Source organism: Triturus cristatus, chromosome 3_2 (genome assembly GCF_964204655.1).
Source record: "Triturus cristatus chromosome 3_2, aTriCri1.1, whole genome shotgun sequence".
Lineage (NCBI taxonomy): Eukaryota > Metazoa > Chordata > Amphibia > Caudata > Salamandridae > Triturus > Triturus cristatus.
This window is the reverse complement of record NC_140584.1, coordinates 1,155,091,236-1,155,118,864: the sequence shown is the minus strand read 5'-3', so window position 1 is coordinate 1,155,118,864 and position 27,629 is coordinate 1,155,091,236. Positions and strand designations below refer to the sequence as shown.

The 27,629-nt window shown below is 44.8% G+C and overlaps 1 protein-coding gene across 4 annotated transcripts in view; it reads left to right on the top strand.

Annotated features, from left to right (window-relative positions):
- LOC146859306 (uncharacterized) overlaps positions 1–27,629 on the top strand; it is a 300,182-nt gene that overhangs the window by 94,405 nt on the left and 178,148 nt on the right. For 3 of the 4 annotated variants that reach the window (XM_085649971.1, XM_085649973.1, XM_085649972.1), the window contains 4 exons: positions 14,837–14,893; positions 15,357–15,528; positions 23,571–23,695; positions 25,080–25,203. In XM_085649971.1, the coding sequence (XP_085506097.1) occupies positions 14,837–14,893; positions 15,357–15,528; positions 23,571–23,695; positions 25,080–25,203 (478 nt within the window). The remainder of the gene's footprint in view (positions 1–14,836; positions 14,894–15,356; positions 15,529–23,570; positions 23,696–25,079; positions 25,204–27,629) is intronic. The other variant, XM_085649974.1, reaches the window with a different exon arrangement.

The window sequence follows — 27,629 nt, the reverse complement described above, 5'->3', positions numbered from 1 at the left end:
TTACTAAATCAGAAAAGATGGAATTGAAAAATGTGGAAAAGATTTCTCACGAGAAGACTCTAAGTAAGAAATTATACAGTTTCAGTTTGAAGATGTTATCGCATCAAATTGGAGCATATGAATGTTCAGATCGGTTATCCTCTGCAAGTCTATACTCCAAAAGTAGAAGAATCATTTGGGTGAGTCTAGGTCTTGCAGCAATGCGAAATCGGGTACTGAAATCTGTTCAAGAAATAGAATATTTAGCAGAAAAAGAACCAGAAAGTACAGATATTTTGAAAACTAATATGTTGGACACATATTACCCAAACAGAAGTCATCATTTTGAGAACATGTCTCTATGAAGTGCTGCAAAACTACACTTTCAAACGGAATACTATAGAGAACATCAATGATGGAAAATATGAAGTCATTGGTTAAGAAGGATGTTTGGTGAAACAAAGGAAAGGAAATTTGATTAATCACAGGAAGCTGAGTTGCGACACTGCTGATAAAAGGGAATTTTACTATTTAGCCCTTTTGCAACTGTTCAAACCGTGGTGTTCAGAACTGGAATTCCTTGGAGATTTTCTGAGCTATGAAGATTCATTTAATGCTTGTAAAGATAGCATACAATGCAGTGCTTTTGCAAATTATGTGAAAATGTTGAATTATGAAATTGACTGTCTTGAGAACTGTCTCTAGCAATCTCAGTTGCAATTGTAGCTTCCTGATCAAAGTTCTGCTGCACTGAGTCAAGATCCACTAGGTCAACCAATTGTTGAAAATGAATCAGCAATTGCCATGAATGAGGTGGAAACAGCAATGCATCAAGCTCAAGAAGATGTAATGGATTTAGCAAACTTGTAAGAACAACTAAATGTTGAACAGAAACAAATATATCAGCAAGTGAGACAACAGATTGACCATGGATTACTTCATGAAAAGAAAGAGTGCTAATGCACATCATTGCAACCTATCCGAATGTATGTGAGTGGACAAGCTGGAACAGGAAAATGTTTCTTAATTAAAGTAATTACAAGTTATCTACAGAAAACAACTGAGTCGCATTTGTCTTGTGTTGTCACCGCTCCAACTGGGTTGGCAGCACATAACATTAAAGGAATTACTTTACATCGTTTACTAATGCTACCAATAGAGCATGAGAACAAATTGGAATACCACAAGCTACCTGGAGAAGCTTGTTGTGAAGTTTCAAGAGTCCTGAATAAAATGAAACTTCTCATTATTGCTGAGGAAAGCATGGTCTCAAACTTAATGCTTGCCTTTGTGCATTTAAGAATGCAGCAAATTCTTAAAACAGAGTATGAATAATAAAGAAGATCAATTTGAAAAAGAAAATATCTCATGTACATGGACTAATTTGATATTATTTATATTTGTGGAAGTGGTGCGCCTTTTGCTGTTTATGTTTCATTTTGCCCCAGTATCTGGGGAGGTATTGTGTTAGCGGGTACTATTCAAGAGCGCACACATAGGGTGAATTAGAATTTGTCACCAACCAATACAAGGGTTAATTGATAATCCGGTGCTGTCCTAGAGGGTTACCGCTGACTTTGCTCCTTCTGACTCATATTGACACCCCAGTTAGCACGGATTCACCCCAACAAATATTTGGTACTATTATAAATCGTCCGAATTGGAAGACATTTAACTCCAATTCACTCCCTGAACCAAGATGGCCCAATTTAAGGATAGAAGACATGAGTTAGCACAGGATTTGTTTACAACTGGCTCTAAGACGGGAGGTTTGGTTACAACAACCCCCAGCTCCGAGGGTCTTAAAAGTAAGTTTCAAAAGCTGGAGAGACTAAAAAAAGCCGAAATGGCTCGTTGGTGGAACGGAACAACTCTTGAAAAATATATGGAAAATGATAAGATCCCTAGAGGACTGAGAATCCTCATTTTTCCCACCTTCGAAAACCTTGAGACTGATAACCTCAAGGACTGGGAGGTATTGTGTTAGCGGGTACTATTCAAGAGCGCACACATAGGGTGAATTAGAATTTGTCACCAACCAATACAAGGGTTAATTGATAATCCGGTGCTGTCCTAGAGGGTTACCGCTGACTTTGCTCCTTCTGATTCAACGAAGAACTATTGAAACTGGAAAATGAAGAAATTATAAAAATGGAAGCCATCAATAAAATAGAGCATGAAGGAATCACTATTATTTTGACGGGAACATTGAAAACAAAACTGGATTCTTTAGAAAAAGATATCTAAAACGGCTGGTTTAGAAAAGAATCTATATGCATGTATAAACTGTCGGTTAATTTTAAGGCGTAATTTGGATGTAGAAAAAGGTTTAGTTAATGGAGCAATGGGTAAAGTTGTGGATTTTGTTAATTATCAGAAAAAAGATGGAATTGAATTTTTAAAAATTAAATTTGATCAGATTGAAGAAGTTAAAGAAATTGGTCGTTGTCCAGTTAGTTTTTTGTTTGTTAAAGATTTATATGTCTGTAGGAAATTTCTATTTTCTCTGGCATACGCAGTGACTATTCATAAATCTCAAGGATTAAGTGTAGACAGTGCATTGGTGAACATTGGATCTACCGTGTTTAAAGAGGGTATGGCATATGTTGCTTTGTCGCGAGTCAGAACATTATCTGGTTTGTTTTTTATTGATTTTGGTGACACAAAGGTAACTGCAGATGCAAACAGTGTAAAAGAGTATAATAGGTTGCTCCCAATTTAGGTCAATATCCTGTATTTGAAAAGTGTGTGGTTGGTCGAAAAAGAAGGTATGAGAATATCTGTACTGAAGGTGCAGAGAAGGGAAAAAAACAAGATAATGTAGTCCTTGCAAGCAAAAAGAAAAAGGACACTGTTGAAGAGATTGTTGGTGATCAGTTTGAAAATAGTTCAGGTGTCCACTGCTATGCTAATGTAGTGGTCAATGTTGTTTTTTATCTTGAAGGTTTGTAACAGCAAATTATGGAGAATCTGGGGAAAAAAGATTTTGTTCCTTGTTGCATTCTGTTTATGAAAAATTGAGAACCGGTACAAGTAAAATACAAACTGTTTCTGATGTTCGTAATCTTTTGGATGCATGTTCTGGTTCTACACAATTTACGCAAAATATCCAACCAGATGCTCAGGAATTTCTAATGTATATGCTTCCTGTTTTAGAAGGTGTAGAAATAGAAAATATTTTTGCTCTTTGTTATAAATGGGAACATCATTGTGAAATTTGTATGTATACATCTAGCACTAATGTAGTCACTGAAAGATTTCTATATTTAACATTACCGGACTGTTAAAGCTGCAAATCAAAACATGGAGTGTAGCCAATGTAAATCAGGAATGTTATCAACATTATTTTTACAAAGATATGGACAATATATAATTTTAATGATGAAGCGGGCCCCTCCCCAAAATGTTTTTTTTATAAAAAAAAAAAAAAAAAAAAAAGGGCTGGCCCCGGGGGATGAGGTCCCCGGGGCAATCAGTGGCCATAGGAGGGGGGCAAGGCAGCCCCCCTCCAAATACAAATTATTTTAAAAAAAGGCCCATGCCCCGGGGCAGATTAAGGCCTCGGGAGGGTGGCCACGCGGCCCCCCTCCACAGTTTTAAAATTTAGAATTAAAAAGAAAATTAGGGGGCAGGCCCCCAGGGCCAAAAAATAAGAAAAAGGGGGGCTACAACGCCCCTCTTCTTAAAAATATATATATATTTTTTTTTAAACGGGATCGGGGAGGAGGCCACGCCCCCTCCTTTCATCACTCTGCAAACGCACCCCCTGGCGCGTTTGCAGAGGGGGGAACAAATTCCCCTTCAATACTGGGGGGTCCCTGGGGGCCAACTAGCCCACCAGGAACCTCCAGTAAGCGCCACAGAGCTGCGTTGCAGAGAGGTGTAAAAAGGGGCGTGGCCTCTGAACACCTCTCTGCAACGCAGCCCCCTGGCACATACTGGAGGTTCCGGCTAGTTGGCCCCCAGGGGACCTCAGGATTGAAGAGGAATGTTTGCAGACATGTCACCTCAGGCCCCGCCCCCTTCCTTCACCATTGTGCAAACGCGCCCTGTGGAGCGTTTTAAGTTGAGGAATTAATTCCCCTTCAATCTTGAGGGTCCCTGGGAGCCAACTAGCCCCCCAGGTACCTCCAGTATGCGCCAGGGTGCTGCGTTGCAGAGAGGTGTTCAGAGGCAACGCCCCTTTTTACACCCCTCTGCAATGCAGATCTGTGGCCCTTACTGGAGGTACTTAGTGGGCTAGTCTGACCCTAGGGACCCTCAGGATTCAAGGGGACTTAATCTCCCAACTTACAATGCGCCATGGGGCGCGTTTACACACTGGTGAAGGGAGGTCACGGGGCTTGAGGTGATGTGTGCAAACACGCCATGCGGTGCGTTTTAAGTTGGGGAAAAAATTCCTCTTCAATCCTGAGGGACCCTGGGGGCCAAGTAGCCCACCAGGTGCTTCCAGGAAGTGCCACTGCGCTGTGTTGCAGAGAGGTGGTGCAGGCCGTGCGCCTTTTTACATCTCTCTGCTACGCAGCTCTGTGGCGCTTACCGGATGTACCTAGTGGGCTAGTTGGTCTCTTCGGACCCTCAAGATTGAAGGGGAATTATTTCCCCAACTTAAAATGTGCCACAGGGCGTGTTTGCACAGTGGTGAAGGGAGGGGATGGTGTAGGAAAGTGGCTCTATATATACTGGACCGAAGTAAAATCAGCCGAATTACGATTTACTCACCTGTTATTGCTGGAGCAGGGTTTTCAATTTTTAACCAAATACCGGTTTCATTTTCGTATGTCATTATTAAAAGTACTACTGATTAATTAGTAATTACTAAAGATTTGTCGAGTCTTGTCTAACCAACCTTATTAACAGAAGAATTACACGTGGGAATGCAATTGCATGTCTAAAATAATAAGTGAACTAAGTTGGTGAGCAAATTGACAGTAATAGATGTTGCTTATGTGATGTTTTTTTGTGTTTTGCGCTTATAATAAATATGCATTAATGGCTTTTTGATGTCACAAATGGCTAGATAAATACATACACATAAGGGTATTAGCAGGGGAATAACACTGTATAATCATTTCCATGTAGTAATTATGATTTTGTGTTTTCTTCGCTTAAGTTGACCATTGTGGCCTGCTGTAAAATGGCCACCACCCGCAGCCTGCATTCGAGTAGATGAAAATATGAAAAGAGGCTTTGCGCTGACTGCGACCCTGTCCTCTGATTGAACTGAAAAGCCATGAACATGACGACAGATCTGGGAGTGTTGCCAGATGCCCCTGAACGTGAAGAAAATGTTGCAACCCAAAATCCGACCTGATGAACTTATAATGGTCCCATGGATGAGATACATTTTATCCTGAGGAGACAGCCGTAAAAGTAACGAATTAGCTATGGACTTCTAATTTCTATTTAGAATTTGAAACTATCAATACATGAGAAAATTTAATGGTGTAGCTTAATGTACCAAGACAACATATTTTCCGCCAATCGAATGTTTTGAAAGTTATGTTTGCAACATTGGAATGTAAATTTTAGTATAAATATTAGTAGACTAGAGCGGTCTAGCGCCACTTCTTCTCGAACCAATCATCAGAGGTCCCGACGCTGACGGAGAGGACGGTGACTCTACATGACGGCTAGAAATCTTTAACTTTTGCTGAGGACCAGTTCTGACTTAGAAAACGACTTTTAGCCAGAATAGGTAAATATGGGAAAAAATGATCTTGCGTTTAATTGGCTTTTCTTACAATTTGATTTAGATAAACAATATTCTGTTTGAATTACTGTGTCGGGTGGTCATTTCATTGTTAGGTTTATTGAATATTTAGAGTATTAAGTTGTATCACCAAGTCTATAGCAACTAGTTGATCACATTGACCTCAGGGTACATGCAGATTGGTTGGGTATAGAAAAGTCTCCCTTTTACACGGCACGGATAGAGTGGTAGGTTGAATGTTGGTGTTATGGGCCCCACCAGCGTCTGATGACGGTTAAAGAACCAGAAACACGTGTCTAGAGATCAGCACTATCTGCGCCAACTGTGGCGAAACACTCGAACACTCTTGAAGCAAGCAAGTAACTGAAACTGCATTTACTACAATGCCAGAGGCGAACCCTCCTGGGATTTGAAGCGGTGTGCTCCCACCCCTGTTCCTGTTTAGTAGTACTCTCGTGAACATCGAGAGACCTCAGTGCTGCATCTTTGAGCCCAGTACTGATCCTGAAAAGTAATTCCAACCGTACTTACCACTAACTTGATTTCCTTCCATAGGCTAACATTGACTGGTTTCACTTGGAAATTTTTCTGTGTGCAGTTTTGGAACTTTTAAAATATTCATTTAAAATCAGCACCACTACAAATTCCGATTTACTCACCAGTTATTAGGAGAGACCTCAGTGCTGCATCTTTCAGCCCAGTACTGATTCTGAAAAATAATTCTAACACTTATAAGTTCACCCAGGCACTCTCTTTGCAGTACTCTAATCATTCAGTCAGTATCCAAGTACTTCTGCAGCGAGCCAGGCATTAGCACATGGACTGCCTCAAACCCCTATCCACTATGCATGCAGTATCCTAACTAACCAACACACTTATAGTTCTGCACTTATACATTCAACAACAACAAAAAATTCAGTTTCAATATTTTAAAAAACCATTTTTATTTCCATTTATATTAAAAATATATAATGTAATTTAAAAATTAAAATATGTAAAAATTATCATTTAAAAAACCTTCGAAATTCACTGAAAAAACCATAGGTTTCAGACATGTTACAGTTAGGAATTAGCATTTAAAAAACCTTAGAAATTCACTGAAAACACCATAGGTTTCAGGGCTGTTATAGTTAGCTGGACATTTCACTCGTACAAAACCATTGAAATTCCTCCATTATAGTTAGTTGTACTCACTATAACTCGCGCGCCCGCAATCCACTGCTGCTGATGTCACATATTACATCACTCATGACATGGTCAGTGACATTACAAACTTGGTTTGAATTTTTAAAGAGAGCAGGGAAACTTTCTCTCTTCAAAATCTAAACCAAATTGCTTTTCCACATGGGGAGCTGCATGTTAGCAGCTCCCCCTGTGGAAAAGCAATGCCGGCTCCCTCAGGAGGCGGGGAGCTGGCGGGACCGTGGGGGATTGGGGCTATTCGTGGCCCGGGAGGGGAGGGCCACGCAGCCCCCCTCCCCCAAAAAAAGATTTGTATAAAAATAAATAAATTAGAAAGTCGGGCCCCGGGGATGGGGTCCCCGGGGCCTTTAGTCGCCAGAGGAGGGGGGGCCTGAAGTGACATGTCTGCAAGCACACCCTGTGCATGGTTTAAGTTGGGGAATTAATTACTCTTCAATCCTGAGGTCCCCTGGGGGCCAACTAGCCTATCAGGTACCTCCAGTAAGCGCCACGGAGCTGCGTTGCAGAGTATTGTGAAAAAGGGTGTGGCCTCTGAATACCTCTCTGCAAGGCAGCTCTCTGGTGCATACTGGAGGTACCTGCTGGGCTAGCTTGCCCCCAGGGACCCTCAGGATTGAGGAGGAATTAATTCCCCAACTTAAAACGTGCCACGGGCGTGTTTGCAGACATGTCACTTCAGGCCACGTCTCTTTCCTTCACCACTGTACAAACACGCCCGTGGCGCGTTGTAAGTTGGGGAATTAATTCCTCCTCAATCCTGAGGGTCCCTGGGGGCCAACTAGCCCAACAGGTACCTCCAGTATGCGCCAGAGAGCTGCCTTGCAGAGAGGTGTTCAGAGGCCACACCCCTTTTTACACCTGAATGGAACGCAGCTCTGTGGTGCTTTCTGGAGGTACCTAGTGGGCTAGTTTGACCCTAGGGACCCTTAGGATTCAAGGGGACCTAATCTCTCAACTTAGAACGGCCACAGGGTGCGTTTACACAGTGAGCAAGGGAGGGGACGGGGCCTGAGGTGACGTGTGCATACGGTTTTGTATGAGTGAAATGGCCAGCTAACTATAACACCCCTGAAACCTATGGTTTTTGTCTGTGAATTTCTAAGGTTTTTTTAAATGCTAATTCCTAACTATAACGACCCTGAAACCAGTTTTTTTTTTTAAGTGAAAGAAAAACAAAAAAAAATATATATATATATATCTTTATATCCAAGCACTCTTCCCATCCCATAAAAGAGCACGGACCACAACTTTCTTCAAATACCGATTAGTTTATTTTCATGTCGGTTTCACATCAACAAAACGGCAGCCATTACGCGTTTCATCCCTACAAGGGGACTTGATCATATATATATATATATATATATATATATATATATATATATATATATATATATATATATATATATATATATATATATTCTCCATCAAATGTGGTCTCTGAGCGGCGCACTCTTACTGCCGGTGCAGCGTTGGGATGTCAGACCACGGACCCCAAACAATGATTCACCAAATGGAGACGCTGCACTCCCAGAGGTTTTGGCACACTTCTTTATTCAATTCGCACTCCTTCAGACCCCACGACGCGTTTCGACAACAGTCTTCCTCAGGTGGGTGTGGTCGCTGATAATCGTATTTCCTCTTCCTTTTTGTTGGTGCACAGGCCTTATGGGATATGTAGTTTTATGTAGCTAAGTGCTTCTAATAAAAGTTGATAGTCATGTCCATTTCAATTCCATATTGCGCTGTTTGTGAAATGTGCTACTGGCCCCCGGACCCTTTCTCCAAACACAATAACGGGCCGCATCGGTGTTTTCAGTTGCAAGGGACCACAGTTCCCCATATTGTGTTGAGAAGCTGGTCCCACGAGAGTGAAATCGCGCAAGGCACTTTGGAAGTAATTTTGACTTGCGTCTTCCAGTGTTTCAAGTACACGTGCGGGAGATTAGTACCTCCCCGCCGATTTCTTAGTCTCGTATTGCGATGACAGTCACACACCGGTTGCCGCTGCTCACAAAAACATTCTCCATCAAATGTGGTCTCTGAGCGGCGCACTCTTACTGCCGGTGCAGCGTTGGGATGTCAGACCACGGACCCCAAACAATGATTCACCAAATGGAGACGCTGCACTCCCAGAGGTTTTGGCACACTTCTTTATTCAATTCGCACTCCTTCAGACCCCACGACGCGTTTCGACAACAGTCTTCCTCAGGTGGGTGTGGTCGCTAATAATAATACGATTATCAGCGACCACACCCACCTGAGGAAGACTGTTGTCGAAACGCGTCGTGGGGTCTGAAGGAGTGCGAATTGAATAAAGAAGTGTGCCAAAACCTCTGGGAGTGCAGCGTCTCCATTTGGTGAATCATATATATATATATATATATATATATATATATATATATATATATATATTCACATATATATATTCACTGAAAAAAACACCGGTTTCAGGGATTTTTCACTCGTACAAAGGCAGAGAAATTCCAATGTCCTAGTTAGTTGAGCTAACTATAACTCGAGCCCCGGCAATGCACTGCTGATGACGTCACATAATACATCATTCATGACATGCTCAGTGACATCACTGATGACATTTCAAATGACATCATCCAAGTGATAATCTGATGCATCTCCTCACACCCTAATATAACCTTTGATACACCCACTCTAAAATACAGACTACCATGTTCAAAACTATAGACACACCCATACCAGTTACTACATACCCCCTCACTGATTCCTAGGTCTACACACACGTCCACCCATTCACCCATACAGTCACTCATACATGCTGTTACTCATCAATACAGCACTACCATATGCACTCATTCACCTATACAGACCCTCACACACCACCACTCATCCATGGAGTTACACACACCTAGTCAGTCATGCAAAGAATAAATCGAACTCCCATGTACTCACCTATACAGTTATACACACACCACCTCAATTATTCATACAGATACTAACACATACTTACTCTCTTGTACAATCACTGATACAAGCACACACTCGTCCATACAGCCACTCTCACAATCACTAATTCTCACATATAGTCATTTATATACTCCAACACTCACATATACTGCCTTTCACATATGTAGTTACTCACACATGTACCACTGAGACAGCCATTCACTCACCAACACACCCATACACACCCACCCATACAGCCCGTCCCAGATGCATTCTTGAACTCATACACCCAGTGAATCACCCACTCACACATCTATGCACAGTCACAACCCCCCCACCCACACAGACACTCGGGCACCCATACAGATATTCAGACAACCAATCCATAACCCATATAGACACTTATGTGGCTACTCACCAATCCATGTAGCCGCTTACACACCAACTGACAGACTAATTTAGACATTTACAAATTTTACTCCCTAACCCATGCATTCAGTAAGACCCGTTTAATCACTCACTTATACAGTCAGTCACGCACCCACTAAATCATCCATTCAGACACTCCTACATCCAATCATACTTAAATACACCCTGACACATATGTATATTCACTGAAAAAACCATAGGTTTCAGGGCTGTTCTAGTTAGCTGGACATTTGATTCGTACAAAACCACTGAAATTCGGCTATTGTAGTTAGTTCTGCTAACTATAACTCGCGCACCCGCAATCCACTGCTGATGTCAGATATTAGTGACATCACTGATTACATCACTGAGGACATCATCCAGCGAATGTGGTTTGGTTCGTTATTTAAATATGTATTATATATATATAGCAATCTGCATTTTTTTTATATATATATATATATATATTATAGCAATCTGCATTGAAGAAAGAACGGATGTATAAATATCTGGATGGAGGATTTAGTAGCAGTGTGACTGTTTACTTGACTAATTTATAGTGTCTCACTAAATATATTGGATAGTGACTAAACTGTGTGAATATCTGTATCACTTTGTCAGTTGTTGTGTAAACTGCTGCACCAGTTGGTTACTAGCTACATGAAAGCCTATATTAGTTATTGATTAATTAACTGAGTAGTTGTATGGGAGAGTGAATGTGTGTGGGGTTCGGTGGGGGGTGTGTGGCTGCCCAAAGATGTGTGAATAATAGATTCAGTAGGTATATGAGGTTGAGACAACATGTTATAAAAGTTGTTTGGATGAGTGAATATCTTTATGGGTGTGGTGATGAGCAAATATATTTCTCAATGGTATATGTCCAACAAACTAGAAAAATAAAAGGCAGTGCATGTGACAGTTGTAGATAAATAAGTATACATAAGACTCGTATGAGTGACTGACTGTATGGATAACTGTGTACTTGTAATGGTGATTTTATAACACACTAAGTATGAGTTACTATCTATATGAATAAATGAAGTGGTGTTTGTGTAAGTGTGTAGCTGACTAAATGTAAGTATGATCCATTGTTTGCATAAGTGAGTAGGATGACTGCATAAGTGAATAGAATGTGTGCTGTGTGTAATGTCGATATAGGTGTATAAGTATATTTGATAGTGTTCTATTGATTATTGACAGCATGTATGAGTGAATCTATAGGTAAGTGATTAGCTGTGTGTGTAGATCTAGGAATCACTGAGTGGGTTTTTAGAAACTTGTATTGGTGTGTCAATGGATTCAAATATGGTACTCTGTATTTTACAGTGAGTGATGAAACATTCTACTAGTGTATGATGGGGTGAATCTGATTGTCATGTGGATGATGTCATCAGTGATGTCACTGACCATGTCATGAATGATATAATGTGTGACATCATCAGCAGTGCATTGCGGGCGCACGAGTTATAGTTAGCAGAACTAACTATAACTGAAGAATTTCAATGGTTTTGTACGAGTGAAATGGCCAGCTAACTATAACAGCCCTGAAACCTATGGTTTTTTTCAGTGAATTTCAAAGGTTTTTTAAATGATAATTTTTAAATGTAATTAGTTATGTATTTTTTTGTACAGATCTTCTACAGTTTAACTGTGTATTTTTACATATTTTATTTTTTAAATTACATTATATATTTTTAATATAAATGGAAATAATGTTTTTTAAAATATGGAAACAAATAGTGTTTTGTTAAATATTTTTATTTTAATATATGTATATTCTTTTCTTTGGTGTTTTCTTTTTTTTTTTGTGAATTTTTTTTTGGGAGTCGCGCACCCAAAGCGTACCTTTCTCGATCACTATGCGGAACCTAGCCGCCATTTTAGAAATGTTGTGAAGGATCCACGTAGGGTGTGCGACGGGTGCGTATTTTCTGAGATGTGCGCGATCACTATGCGACCGGTACGTGACTCCAGCGCCCGCGCATTCGCGACACATGCGCATTACTGTACGCGACACTCGCGCGCTTAAGCCTGATGTCATATACTTGTTCGACGTGGTGGGTGCGCGATTCCTGCAACTTTTTTATGTCTAAAATGATATTTCTTTAATATACATATTAGGGCAAGACAGTATCTAAGCTATTCATAGAATTTTTTTTTTACTTGTAATAAACTTGTATTCCCAAAGTCGCGATGGGTGCGCGGACCCCATGTGACCTGAAAAATAAGATTTCATTGGTTCATAACATTTCCCATTCTAACAATTGAAGGACCCCACCCATTTCCATCATTCTTCTTTGAGCTTCTTTGGAGAGTGATCTCTGAGCTTGGAAGAACCTATTCCCATTACTCTTTTTTGGGGAGTTTTTGAGAATAAAACCAACATCATGGCTTCAGGACAACAGGCACAGGACGAGGAAGAAAATTCTTCAGAGGAAGAATTTTTACCGGAAGCACCACACCCACAAAGGCCAGAATCAGTGGTGTGGAAGTTTTTCACATTTCTGGAGGGGCAGAAGAAAGTGAACGCCACCAAAGTAACCTGCAAGATCTGTGAGCGTGTCTTGTCCCGAGGTAGTGCTGAGAAAAAATACTCTTGCGCTACTGCCTTGATATACAAGCACCTGAAGACTCTGCATCCAGTGAATCTGGCTCGGGAGGAGTGCAGGAGAGCACAACAGAACCCTCCACCTGCAGTGCCTGGTACCTCTGGCAGTTCTACATCACCATCAGCACCGGACATACGTCCTGAATTTGCTCTACTGAAGCAGCACTGCGTAAAGTGCAACAAACTAATATCCTATTCAGAGCAGTCTGTTGAAGCAGTGTGTGCGGCGCAAAAAAATCATCGTTGTTAGACTTTTGTTTGCTTTTTTTTTGCTGAGAATGGCTGTTAATTCCTGAAGTTTCCTGTTTTTTTTTCTTTTTTTGTTTTTTTTAAACACAAAAAAATAACAATCGTTCATAAAAATAAAAAAATATATATATAAAAGAAAAAAAGTTCTTCTCAGAACTAACGTCTGGTTAAAGAAAACTATATTTGTATGTTAATGTGTGAAAGTTTGTTTGAATGTATGTGTATAGCTTAATTGACTGAAATAATTCATTAGTAGTGTATGGTGAATGTATAAGTGCAGAACTATAAGTGTGTTGGTTATTTAGGTGACTGTAAGCATAGTGGATAGGGGTTTGAAGCAGTCCATGTGCTAAAGCCTGGCTCACTGCATGAGTACTTGGGTACTGACAATGATTAGAGTACGGCAAGGTGACTGCCTGGGTGAATTTATAAGTGTTTGGGTTTTGGTGCAGTTTTTTAAAAAAATTTCAGATGGCTACTGGTGGTAACTGGCTCTGACTAATCAGTCCTAGAGCCAGTGCTATGGTAAAAGACACTTAGAATACAGTTAAAACACCTACATACATTGGGGAACACTATGCGTTGGGGTACCCCTGTGATTAGCATGTCCTCCTCTGTAAGATCCTAGTACATAATAGGGGAGGGAGATTTAAACTACCTCTTAAAACGTGCCAAAGGGCGCGTTTACACACTGGTGAAGGGAGGGGGCTGAGCTGACATGTGCAAACACGCCCTCTGGCCCTTTTTAATTTAGGGGATAAAGTCCCCTTGAATCCTGAGTGTCCCTTGGGTCCAACTAGCCCACCAGTTATCTCCAGTTAGCGCCACAGAGCTGCATTGTAGAGAGGTGTAAAAAGGACCACCTCTCTGCAACGCAGCGCAGTGGCACTTACTGGAAGCACCTGGTGGACTAGTTGGCCCCCAGGGGCCCTCAGGATTGAAGGTGAATTATTTCCCCAACTTAAAACGCGTCACAGGGCGTGTTTGCATACGTCACCTCAGGCCCCGCCCCCACCCTTTACCACTGTGCAGAGGCACCCTATGGCGTGTTTTAAGTTGGGGGATAAAGTCCCCTTGAATCTGGAGTATCCCTGGGGTCCAACCAGCTCACCAGGTACCTCCAGTAAGTGCCACAGAGCTGCATTGCAGAGTGTTGTAAAAAGGGGCGTGGCCTCTGAACACATAGTTAATCAAGTTAGAGAATATTATATAACGTATCCACTATAGGGAGCCTGATACTATTTAAGGATAGAAGAACCTAATGATATACTCTCTACCTTGATATTTATTTACTGAAAAAAACACAGGTTACAAGCTCAGATTTCACTCATACAACCATTATAAATGAATGGTCATTCAGTTGACATATGTTAGAAATGGTGTTGCTCAGTAGTACATGAAAAATAGTAATTTAGCTTAGTATATATCTAGAAGTCTCAAAAGCGTTTGTGAAACACTTACACTCAGTGGAGGATGTCATCAGTGATGTAATTTGCAATGTCATGAGTGATGTCACTGACCATGTCATGAGTGATGTAACATGTGAGGTTATTAGCAGTGCATTGCGAGGGCGTGAGTTATAGTTGGCTCAGGTAACTATAACTGTTGAATTCAAATGGTTTTGTACGAGTGGAATCTGAGCCTAACTATAACATCCTTACAAGTGTCTCAGGAGGATGATATTGTTAAACCTCTTGGGTGAGATTTTGCACTGAATGTAATCATTCTAAATAATAAAACTGTTTTTTGCTCCATAGGAATCCCGAACTTCTCACTCTGTTGGCGATTGGAGGATGGACCTTTGGCACGGCAAAGTAAGAGCTGCTTTTAGAATCAATGTTCTACTTTGGGATGCGAGTGTGGTCAGTGATCTACATTGACAAACCAACAGAGAGTAGAGTTTGGAGGAGATAGTAAGACTATGAAGGAGACAGTGAAGTCTGAGAAGATGTTCCATGAAGTTAAAGAAGGGAATAGTCAGTGAGATTAGAGATGGACATAGGTCTAAACTCAGGGCTGAAAGGGGACGTATAAAGTGAAGTTGTAGATGATTACTGAAATGTGTGGTTGTACTTCTGTTCAAGTGGTAGACTGAAGCTGGGGATTATATTCCTAATATTTAATGAGGTTTCAAGCTTTCATTGAAGTTGAAATTGATAAGTAAAGTCACAAAGTTAGAAATGTCAATACTGATTACCACAGTGATTGCAGTTGAGGATCCAGGGTGTAAAATATGCCCATGTAGCAAGAGCACCTTGTGATTGATCAGTTTTGTAGATTCACAGCTATGTCCGCCTCTGCGGCGAACCGTAAAATATTCATTGTGTCGGTGATTGACTGGCTGCGTTTGTATGGATTCGACGGACTGGACCTGGATTGGGTGTACCCAGGGAATGCGGACAGAGGGAGCCCTCCAGAGGACAAGCAGCGCTTCACCGTCCTGGTTCAGGTCAGAGAACATGTATAAAGTTGAAATTTATGCAGAGACTGCCCTACCTGTAGGGAGCAGCTGAGGCCATTCCTAAAACTGTCACAGGCAGAGTAAATGGCTAAAATCTGATGAACTTGTCATTAGAAGCCATTTTAGATAGCAGGGGGTTGTCTTATGATATTGAGATTGTACAATATTCCCATACTTTCGAAAGGATAGTAGAACTAGGACAGAGCCAGTGATTGGCACACGTTTAACTCTCTGTGCTGTCTTATTTGCTAATTCATCACATACTGCCCATGTTCCTTCTAGCCCCACTCGCTGTGTCCAAGAGCCTCCCTCGCCTATGTATAGTCTCAGCTTCTCACAAGGACCATTGATGCCCATTGCCTTACCCTGTATTTCTACTCGATGCAAGCCGCTCATACTGTCTACCCATGCAGCTGTGGTTGTCTTACTCCTCAAACGGTCTCTCCATCAACCCGCTATCCCCTGCTATTCACAATTTCTCCATGTATCCTTGGACCCCACTCACTGCATCCATTTGGCCCCGGCTCCTCACACTGGGCCAAATTCCCAAAAATCTGACTGTGTCTATAGCAGACGGACACACAAAGATTCACAAACTCTGAAAGCAGCTCTAAAAATGGATTCACAGAGCTGGGATGGCCATAGTCTTGCATGCACTGATGTCACTCATGAGTATTTATTAGGAACACCTTGAGGGTTAATGAGTGTTTCCAGGGGCGCATCAGGCTATTTAGTCGAGGGAATGCAATGTAAATGAGGTGAACATCCATCGAAACACTACTCCAGGGTGTAACTCAAGCCACTGCAGCCTTGAGGCATGGAAGTACCTCACCCCTTTAGTGGGCCCCAAACACTTCCGAGGTCCCAAACACTTAAGTGGTCCTCATCCAGGCCAAGGTCAATGTTTATCTGTCAGCTATGGGAGACACTGGCCCCTCGTCACATTCTACAGAGGAGACCCAGTTTGCATCATGCTGCTGAACTACTCTGAGTATACACTGAGATTAAAAAATAGTTGTGAAAGCAAATGAACATCCTAATTCCGGGCAGATGGGGCTTCCGCATGTGTGTACTCCGCCTAGGATTAGGAGTAATAAGCATGGTGCATAAGTTGCAAATCACAAACTAGTCTGAAGCACGCCAAATAAGTCTGTTAATTGCGTACAAATCTTAAATCTACTCCATTAATTTGCAACTGCCCAGGTACCCATAAATGTACAATTATTGTCTGAATCAGACTGTCTCTCCATGTGCCCCTGTCTCTTCAACCTGTGCCCATGTGTACCCATCTGCCTAGGCTGCCTGCCATGTGGGTCCATCTTTTTATATGTGCCCTGGCTTCCTCCCAGCAAATGTCCTTGCGCTTTATCCTTTGTACACTGTTCATGTGAGAGTGCATTTCACACTGTTTGTTCCTTTGCCCTTTGCTCCTCACACTGTGTTCATGTGCCTCTGGTGTACACACACTTTTTGCCTTTCTGCTCGACTCCCGAGCTCCCCCAGTGCCTGCCTGTGCGCTCCGCGCTACCCTGACTGTCTGTACTTTTCTTCAACACCCCTCATAAAATGTCCATATTACCCCATCCTCTTTCACTGCCTATTCATGCTGCCCCCTCCTCGCTCTGTAAGCTTGTGCCAGTGGCCATGACTCCTCACATGGTCTATTGTGATTCCCAGGCTCCTCGCATGTTTTTGTTCCATGGCTCCTTACAAAGTCCAGTCATGTGCCCTCTGCCCTTCACATGGTGAGCATGTCCCATAGCTTCATCCTGTGCCAGTCCATAGTCCCCTCCTCCCCACACGCTGTCCATCTTCCATGGCTTCCCACACGCCTTTTCTTGTTCCGCAGCCCTGCTAAGTGATGGCCAGTGAGATGTGTTCACATCCTAACTTTCACCTTGGGGAATAAGTAGATGCCCCTTTTCCCCTCCCCCCCCAACTCCTGACCAATCTCTCCATACCTCTAAATGCCACGCAGAAAATGTAAGGGAGTGTCTGCTGCTCTGGGGATAATGAGGGCTTCTTAGTACATTGCTTGGGAAAAGTTTGGCCATTTGTAGAATCTGGGCTCCTCTGCTAATCCTTACATTGCCCAACCCCTTGCAGCAGTACTAGCATCCTAGAACCATTGCTGTAGTAGAGGAGTGAGAGTTTGTGGCCGTTTTCTCATGGCTTGATCCTCAGCAAGCCATAACCACTCAGGGCCTCTTTTACAATAATTTGATGCATGGCAGTGCAATAAGCCTTCCTGCTGAGCTGCCGTGCGTCAAAATAAAAGGGCAGGAATATGTTGTATCTACAAGATACGGTGCATTCCTGTCCTATGCCCCTGCACTGGCGCACAAACAGCAGCTGAGCATCAGCGCAGACACCCTTGCGTCATTTTGCAAGGGCGCCTTCGCTGAGGGGATGATTGTTTTTGTGCAGAAAGAGACACCTTCCTCTGCAGCACGCATAAAAAGAGGAAACAAGCATTTGCAATGCAATAGGTCTCGCATTTATGCAAGTTTAAGCTATTGGCATTGTAAATGACAATGCCTTTTATTTATGTTTTAATAACGAAAACAAAAATAAAAGGCTTTATTTACAATGTCAATAGCTCAAACTCGCATAACTGCGAGACCTATTGCATTGCAAATGCTTGTTTTCACAATATCAAAAAAGTGGTGCTACGTCGCTTACATCATTACGGCTGCCCCTGTTCACAGGATACGGAAATTGGTTTTGGCCAGGGACCAGCATGCACGACACAGCCTCCCCTAGTTAAAAACTGCTGTGTACATTCTAGTTCCCTGAACTTCAACAACGTCTAGGAAAATAGCGACCCGAGTTGGATTTATTTTTTATTTTTCTGTATTTCTTTACTTACACCACGCATACATTGATGCATAACCGAACTCATTGTTAAAATGCGTAGTGTATTATGAAATCCCATTATGGAGTAAATTTGTTCTTCCCTCTGGGTTGAAAATTACCTGCAAGGCTTCAGAGACCACTCCTCTCGCCAGTTGCCTCTTTCAACTCCGAAGTAATAGGTTTTGACAGATACTTAAACTAGATGATTGAGGGGAAAATGTGAAGAAATTCATCGATGAGCGACAATTTAAAGATCTGCAGGAAGTAATTTTCTGAGAGAGCTCTTTAAACTTATAAGCAAACAGTAATCTGTGTGCCGCAGTGAGAATGATTGCACTCCTGAGGTGAGTGTGCTCTTTATAGATGGCAGAGAGTGAAAGATCGCATGTGGGAGGTGTTCGTCGTGTGCTCTGGTGACAGAGAGCAGTGTTGCACTCCTGAGGTGAGTGTGCTCTTTATAGATGGCAGAGAGTGAAAGTACACATGTGGGAGGTGTTCATCGTGTGCTCTGGTGACAGAGAGCAGTGTTGCACTCCTGAGGTGAGTGTGCTCTTTATAGATGGCAGAGAGTGAAAGTACACATGTGGGAGGTGTTCGTCGTGTGCTCTGGTGACAGAGAGCAGTGTTGCACTCCTGAGGTGAGTGTGCTCTTTATAGATGGCAGAGAGTGAAAGTACACATGTGGGAGGTGTTCATCGTGTGCTCTGGTGACAGAGAGCAGTGTTGCACTCCTGAGGTGAGTGTGCTCTTTATAGATGGCAGAGAGTGAAAGTACACATGTGGGAGGTGTTCATCGTGTGCTCTGGTGACAGAGAGCAGTGTTGCACTCCTGAGGTGAGTGTGCTGTTTATAGATGGCAGAGAGTGAAAGTGCGCATGTGGGAGGTGTTCGTCGTGTGCTCTGGTGACAGAGAGCAGTGTTGCACTCCTGAGGTGAGTGTGCTCTTTATAGATGGCAGAGAGTGAAAGAACACATGTGGGAGGTGTTCGTCGTGTGCTCTGGTGACAGAGCGCAGTGTTGCACTCCTGAGGTGAGTGTGCTGTTTATAGATGGCAGAGAGTGAAAGAACACATGTGGGAGGTGTTCATCGTGTGCTCTGGTGACAGAGAGCAGTGGTGCACTCCTGAGGTGAGTGTGCTCTTTATAGATGGCAGAGAGTGGAAAGTTCGGACATGATAGCAGGGCGTACAGATAGGGGGCCCGTGGATGCAACTCTCGCCCTCGTCGTGAGAGCCCGGGGTGTGATGGGAGTCTCACTTCAAGGTGTATGAGGGCTGATTTAAATGAGTTAATGGAAGCTAGAGACACACCAGCAGGCAACACAGAACGGCTGGCAGAGAGAGTGCGAGCAAGACAGAGAGACGTCCCAGGTGCTGTTTCTACTCTCGGTTACTAAGGTGACTACAGGCAAGGAGACATGGGCGTCCGCAGAAATTTTTCCAGGGGGGGGGGCGAACCTGGTAAATGAAGGGGCGTGGCTAATGTTAATCAATAGGGGAGGGGCTAAAATGGTAGACAATCAGGATCGGGTAATGTTCAGGCCAACCTGAGAAAAAAAAGCATTGTCATAGCCAATAGGTCTCGCCTTTGGGACCTTATGACTGACTCACTGACTGAAGAACTTGTATAGCTCACTTTTGCCGAGGCGTCTTGGCGCTGGGTAAGTATGATGCCGGCAGTATAAGTATTTAGTTCTGCAGCAGGTCCCAAAGGCGAGACCAATTGGCTATGCCAATGCTTGTTGTTATATCTGGGCATGTTGAGAGGCTAGGGGACTGGGTCTCGATGTCTGGTTGGGAGCACAGCAATGACCTACTCAATTTGAATGCATAGGTAATACAACCGGAGGGGTGAAATGAAAGGTTCGCTACCAGGAATAACAGGAAGGTAGAAAGTTAGGCTGGTTAGAAAGATAAGGAGGGGTAGAGACAGGCATGGTGGTGAGGGGAGAAACAGATGCATGCTAGGAGAGCGCTGTGAGGGAGTGAGGCGAAATGGGAAGAGGCACTGAAAGGTGGGTCGGGTAAAGACCGTAGTAAGGCAAACAGAAGGGTAGCGAGGGGTGAAGGCTAGACAAAGAAGTGAGGTGTAGAAGAAAAAGATTCAGGAGCAGAGACTGGTAAATCAAAGCTGGAGAGGGGAGAATAACAGTCGTAGAACGTGAGGGGGCCAGGTAGAGAGAGGGAGAGGTGTGTCATAGACATGTAGAGACAGCTGAGGAAGAGGGAATAATAAAGACTGAGGTAGACAGGTGAGGTAGAGGGGTGCGTTGATATAATGGAAGTGCAGAGATGTGCCACAGATGTTACTGAAGAGGAAAAGAAGTAGAGATATTGAGAAAGATGTAAGGCACTAAAAGAAGTAAGGGGGTGAACAGAGGTAGAACGAGTGGAAGGGGAGAGAACACGTAGAAGATGAATGGCAGGGTAAAATGAGCGATCAGGCAGTGAGTGTGAGGAGTGGGATACAGAGGCATATGTGGCAGTGAGCGTGATGTGCGGAGTACAGAGGGATATGTTGTGGCAGTGCGCACAAGGTGTGGGGTACAGAGGGATATGTTGTGGCAGTTAGCGCGAGGTGTGGGGTACAGAGGGATATAAGGCAGTAAGCGCGGGCAGGGCCGGCTTAAGCGCTCGTGGCGCCCAGTGCGACAATGCTTTTTGGCACCCCCAATGACCACCTCCACTACAGGTTCTTCATAACCATCCTTTCACAGCGCCCCTCAAGCCTCCGTAACCATTCAGTCTCAGGTGCATTTAATTAATTTTATAGCGCCGCTCCTATCCGTGTAAGGTGTCAGAACACTTTACATTACACAGATTACATAGAGACAATCAATCATAAGTGTGTAAACAGTGCATAGGAAATGTTACATAAGAGAGATGACAAGAAGGTGTAGGAGTCACAGGTCATCCGTACAGGTAGGCAGCATAGTTTAAGAGGGCTTGGCCAGGAGAATCAGAAACCTAGAATTTAAAACCTAGCACCATGGATGGGGGGGTTCCCTTTATTAATAAGAATTGATTTCTACCCAAATTAACCCATTTTGCCACATTAGGATAATGAAAAGCTGGGGGGAAATCATAACGCTCTAGCCCATACCCTACAGTTTGCATGCATCTTTCATAAGTTACTTGCTCACTGTTCCACATTAGGATTTTAACTCATAAAGAGTTATCAACAATATGGTCTCTCTGACAAAAGTGTGACCCACTGACCTATTTACATTACATTATACGCACTTTGTGAGCTGCACGTTCTTTGCAGCAAGCATACTAACCCTCTGCGCTACCTTAGGATGAGTAGAAACTTCCATTACACAAAACTTCGATCTCTCCCTCTCTAAGAAGTGCATTAATCACTGCAGTCATTTAGACATTTGTATTGGTGGCTGAAAATTTCTAGGAGTCCAGGAAAGAAGCAGGTGCTTTTAAAATCATATTAGCGCCCCCTACACAAAGTCAGCACCCGGCGCGGTGGCACCGGTCGCACCGCCCTAGAGCCGGCCCTGAGCGCGGGGAGTGGGGTGCAGGGGGATATGAGGCAGTGGGGAGTGGGGTGCAGGGGGATATGAGGCAGTGGGGAGTGGGGTGCAGGGGGATATGAGGCGGTGAAACACAGGGTCGGCATGTCCTGCCAGACATGATAGGGTGCATACTGGCAGATAGATATGTTATTGGCACGAGTCTGTGTACGTTTTGGTGGGATCTGAAATCCGGGCTATGGCGCAACCTCAATTTTTGACTTGGGAGAATAATGCATCGACCCCCCCCAGAACTTCATTCAGAAGACCTCTTGCTCTCAAGCTACACTGTCTTAAAAGGAGGTCTTTGTGTCCAGACCTAACCACTCGTGCTTGTGGCGCGCAGCTCAAACTGGCCATTGTCATTCTGTTTGTGATAATCAGCCACAGACAGAATGACAATGGGCGGGAGGGGCTGCTAGGAGGAGTGCGAGGCGCCCGATCAGGGAGTTGAGGCCTCTGGCAGGGAACAGCTCTGCTCCCTGCAGGGCCCGTAATTACGGACAAAAGGCGTCTGTAAAAGCATGGATGGCCGCAGGGGGGGCAAGGAGGAGCACTCCAGGGGGGGCAAGCGCCCTTCCTTGCCCCCCCCGCGGACGCCCATGCAAGGAGACCAGAATCTGTGACATTAAAAGACTAGTCCTGCTATGGCCGGTCATATCAGCGTTTACATTTATGCAAGCCCCTGTTTGTCTGCAGACACACACCAGAAACATACACTCCTGCGGGTCAACGGAAAAATGCAGCTCAGACTCAAGTGCTGCTCATGACGAGCGCGGTGCTGATTATGTATAATTAACAGCGCGACGCTCTTGATGAGCTCCGTAATGATTATGGATGCGCAAGTGGAACCTTTAAAAGAAAATTCCTTTGGACACACATGAACAACAAAGAGCAGATGAAAACTGCAGCTAGGCGGTGCTGCTTCCAGAATAAACGGAAGTTGCGCATCGATCTACAGCCAATGATAAGCCCGCATAGAAAAGCAATGCCAGAGTTTACTAATGGCAAGCGGCAGGAGAAATTACCAGTCAGTAGGTGGAGTTTCAGCCCTGATACAGATAGCTTGATGTCTGAGACAGCGCATGCGCGCTGCCTAAACAAGACCTACAAACGAGGAGAAATAAAAGTATTTCTCCTCATCGCACCTCCTTATTCCTCCCTTGGGTAGGCGTAGGATTCTGGCGCCTTCCCAGGTTTACAAAATTTTGTAAATCTGGGAATGCCTTAAGTTGCATGGATGTGACGTGGGAACACTCACAGCAACACCAGTGGAATGCCCCTTTCACGCAGTTATGTGTGAAAGGGAAACATTTTTACAAGGCCATGAAAAGTCATGCAGGGTGACTTTACATGGCCGTGTAAATATGGGGAAGGCCATTGTGCTGCCAGTGCATCAATAACTGTGACGCAATGGCGGTGCAGTGGGCTAGTAAATAAGCACCTCGAACAGGTCATGGAACAGGAAGATAAGGGAGGAGTGACATTGTAGGTGAACACGTGAACAAGTGAATCGGTGAGAAGGTTTCACATTGACCCAGGTCCCCTAAGTTAGTGTATTGATCATGGTGACGTACTGTTGCAGACAAATATCCTTTGCAGGTTACAGGAATGCATAACAATTGTGACTCTTGTCTGTATTTTTCACCAGGAACTGCTTGAAGCTTTTGAAGCCGAAGGCAAAGAGACAGGGCGCCCCAGACTGCTTGTCGCTGCGGCTGTGTCTAGTGCCAAAGGAACCATTGACACTGGATACGAAATTAAAAAAATTGGAGCGTAAGTACCCCAAATGGAGCGGACGGCTGCCATCAAAAGGAAACTGATGCAACCTTTCACTTTAGGAAGACATTTCATGCACACAGAGGCTTTCACTGAGGGTCTCTCTGAAGTGCAAACCAGTGGGTTGGGTTTCATATCCTTACACTCTCGTTCCATTTGAAGGATGGACTTGTCTGACTTTTCACCTTTTTTACCTTGGTGTGCCAAAGACCTCTTGTTGGCACCTTCCGTATGGTGGATGGGAGTAACCCCACAGTGGGGGGGTGATGGCCATAGAGTTGGCTTATGGAGGCTGATTAATCTTGGTGGAGTAATAGCGCCCGGTACCTAGTTTGGGAAATTTCATTTTAACTTATGACAATGATAAGTTATTAGTGTCTGTGGCCTTTGTGTGGAACATGGAGCTTGTAAGCTTTTTGAGGCGGTGTGCCAGCTCCTCTGATGAGTGATGGCGCTTATCTCCAGTCCTAGGCAGTGAGTGGCGACCGCTCTTTGATGGGCACTGCCACGTCTCAGGGCCTTGGGTTCTACAGCACTAGGAAACATGAGGCCAGGCAGTTCTAACACTTGCCACTGCTGGGAACTTTCCAACATGCGCATGCTTCCAGTGTCTTACTTTCGGTGAAATCTCTGCCTAATGGTGTTTATACAGACTGCATAACTACACTTCTGGATCATTTTGTCAGAGCTCTTCTTTGGTGACTCTGCCACGTGTATGGGGTGGGCTGAGGCACAAATGAATCGGCAATGGATTACACAGCCCGCTTCCATCGTGGCCTCTAGAGTGTTAGTGTTTTGGTGACAGAGAACGCAGGTATAGACTTAAGGGTTGGATCCAGGGAATTGGTTATTTGGTGACTGGTACAAACACCTGACAAGACTTCCTTGGTGTATTTCACTCTCCAGTAGCAGCTTGGTTAAGAAGGCAATGGTCACTAGTAGGTGGTATAATTTTGGGACCAGATTATGCAATGAACTATAACTACTCCAAATCGGAAAGGGGAGGAGGACAGGCAGCATTTACAGTTTAAATTAGTAATTGCAGGTTTTGCTCACCATATCTAGTTGGTTATTCATTATCAAGTTGTCACCTAAAGCGTTAATCCTAGGTTTCTTGGCTAGTTTGTAAGAAGATTCTTAAAATATTTGGGTAATAGTGGAAATAGGACTGGTTCTACCCAGAGTGTGTAGCACCTACAACCCTTCGTTAACTTGTGCTCCTTTTGTTCTGGAATTCATTTGTGAAGACACTGCTAGCTGTGGTGCTGCACCAGTTTTTACAGTGTTTTCTAATGTCTGTATATCCAGGTGTGTCTCAAACGTCTCGACACGAATAACGTGCCGTACTTGGATAAGTGATTGTGTTTTTTTTTTTTGTAAGGCTTCTAGATTTCATCAGCGTAATGACCTTTGACTTCCATGGACCCTGGGACAGGACCACAGGCTTCAACAGTCCTCTGAATAAAGGCAGCAACGACTTGGGAGACTATGCCTACTACAATTGCGTAAGAGCGCTGCTCCATCTCTTGTATATCTCTTGACATGTTGAAAAGTATGACGTTTTTTAGAGTATGGTGGATATGGGGAACCTGTCAAAACCCAGCAGATGCCTTGTCCGCCAAACTCATGGTTAGTCTCTGTCATGTTAAAGGTGCCTTATTTCAGCAGGTGGAACCTCAGCTGGCTTTGAGGCCTGAAACCTTAGACTAACGGCCCACCCACAATAGTGCAGTTGGTTAATGTAGGTCAGGACCACTGCCTCTTTAGGGTGGTCCATGTGCAGTAAATTGTTTTGGGTCGGGATCGCCCGGGAAAGCCTGAAGTCCTGAACAGCAAGCAACAGAAATGACCCCCATGGTCTGGGTGAAAACTCTGCATCAGGGCCAGCTTTGCTTTTTTTGACTTTCAATAATAACAAACTTTGGAAGTTTGCTACCGAGCCACCCCGAGACGCACCCACGGACCCTTCAGCTGTCACGCCTGCAAGTTCACCTGCATCCGGATCTGCCCGCCACCAGCACCTGGCAAGCCGAACACCAGCAGCAACCACCTCAAGTGCATCCTCCTCAACACCCGCTCCGTCCACAGACACGCCATCGAACTCTGGAACCTCCTAGACACCAGAGCCCCGGACGTTGCCTTCCTCACGGAGACCTGGATGAACGCCTCTTCAGCGCCCGACATCACCATCGCCATCCCTGAGGGCTACAAGATCACCCGGAGGGACCGCACCGCCAACCAGATGGGAGGAGGCATCGCCATCATCCACAGGAACACCATCCGTATCACGACCAGCACCGACAACTCCCTAACCACCGCCGAACACCTGCACTTCCAGATCCACACCGACCCGAAGACCACCCTCAGAGGCACCCTGATCTACCGACCCCCGGGACCACGCACCCAATTCAGCGAGGACATCGCCGACTTCGTCAGCCCGCATGCCCTCCCCTCTGCTGACTACATCCTCCTGGGGGACCTCAACTTCCACCTGGAGAAAAACAACGACCGCAACACCAGCACCCTGCTCGACAACCTCGCCAACCTTGGACTCAAGCAGCTGGTGTCCACCCCCACCCACCTCGCCGGACACACACTCGACGCAGTCTTCTCATCCAGCACAGACATCGCCTTCAGCCACGCCACAGAACTTCACTGGACGGACCACAGCTGTGTCCACTTCACCTTCAAAAGAACGACGATCCACCACCACCAGCAACAGGTTGCCCGTAGAAGCTGGAACAAGATCACAGCCGACCAGCTCGCTACCTCCCTGAGCCAGCACCCTCCTGCCAGCTCAGCGAACCCCAGCCAGGCCGCCGAAAACCTCACGAAGTGGATCAGCCACTGCGCGGACGAACTCGCCCCTCTGAGGACCCCGCTCAGCAGACCCGGCAGCAAGAAGGCCCCATGGTCCACCGACTAACTCAAGAGCTCCAAGAAGAACTGCCGAGCCCTCGAAAGTCTGGAGAAGGGAACCAACACCGGACAACATGACCACCCTCAAGCTCGCCACCCGGAAGCACCACCAACTGATCCGCGCCGCCAAGAAAACTGCATTCAAAGACCGGCTGGACAACAACGCACACAACTGCAAAGAACTCTTCAACGTCGTGCAAGAGCTCTCCAACCCCAGCGCAGGAAACAACGTTATCACCCCATCGCAAGACCTCTGCAACTCCCTCGCCTCCTACTTCCACAACAAGATCGCAGACATACACAACAGCTTCAGCATTCATCCAACGCACGCCACGACCACAGCAACGCCGCCCACCACCACCCTCCGCGCCTGGACTCCGATCAGCACCGAAGACACCGTCCGCATGATGAATTCCGGATCTCCGACCGACCCCTGCCCTCACCACGTCTTCAACAAGGCAGACGCTGTCATCGCACCCCACCTGCGGGACATTATCAACACCTCCTTCGACACCGCCACCTTCCCTGAGAGCTGGAAGCACGCCGAACTCAGCGCTCTACTCAAGAAACCCACTGCGGACCCGACCGAACTCAAGAATTACCGCCCCATCTCGCTCCTCCCGTTTCCAGCCAAAGTCATCGAGAAGACCGTCAACAAGCAGCTGGCCGCCTTCCTCGAGACAAATGGATCCCTCGACCCCTCACAGTCTGGCTTCCGAGCCAACCACAGCACCGAGACCGCCCTCATCGCTGCCACCGACGACATCAGAGCCTTGATGGACAACGGAGACACAGCAGCCCTCATCCTCCTAGACCTCTCCGCGGCATTCGACACGGTCTGCCACCGCTCCCTAGTACAGCGCCTCAGCAACGTCGGAATCCAGGAGAAGGCACTGGAATGGATCATCTCCGTCCTCGACGGAAGGACACAGAGTCCGCCTACCACCGTACAAGTCAGAGGCCACCAAAGTCATCTGCGGCGTCCCTCAAGGATCCTCGCTGAGCCCCACCC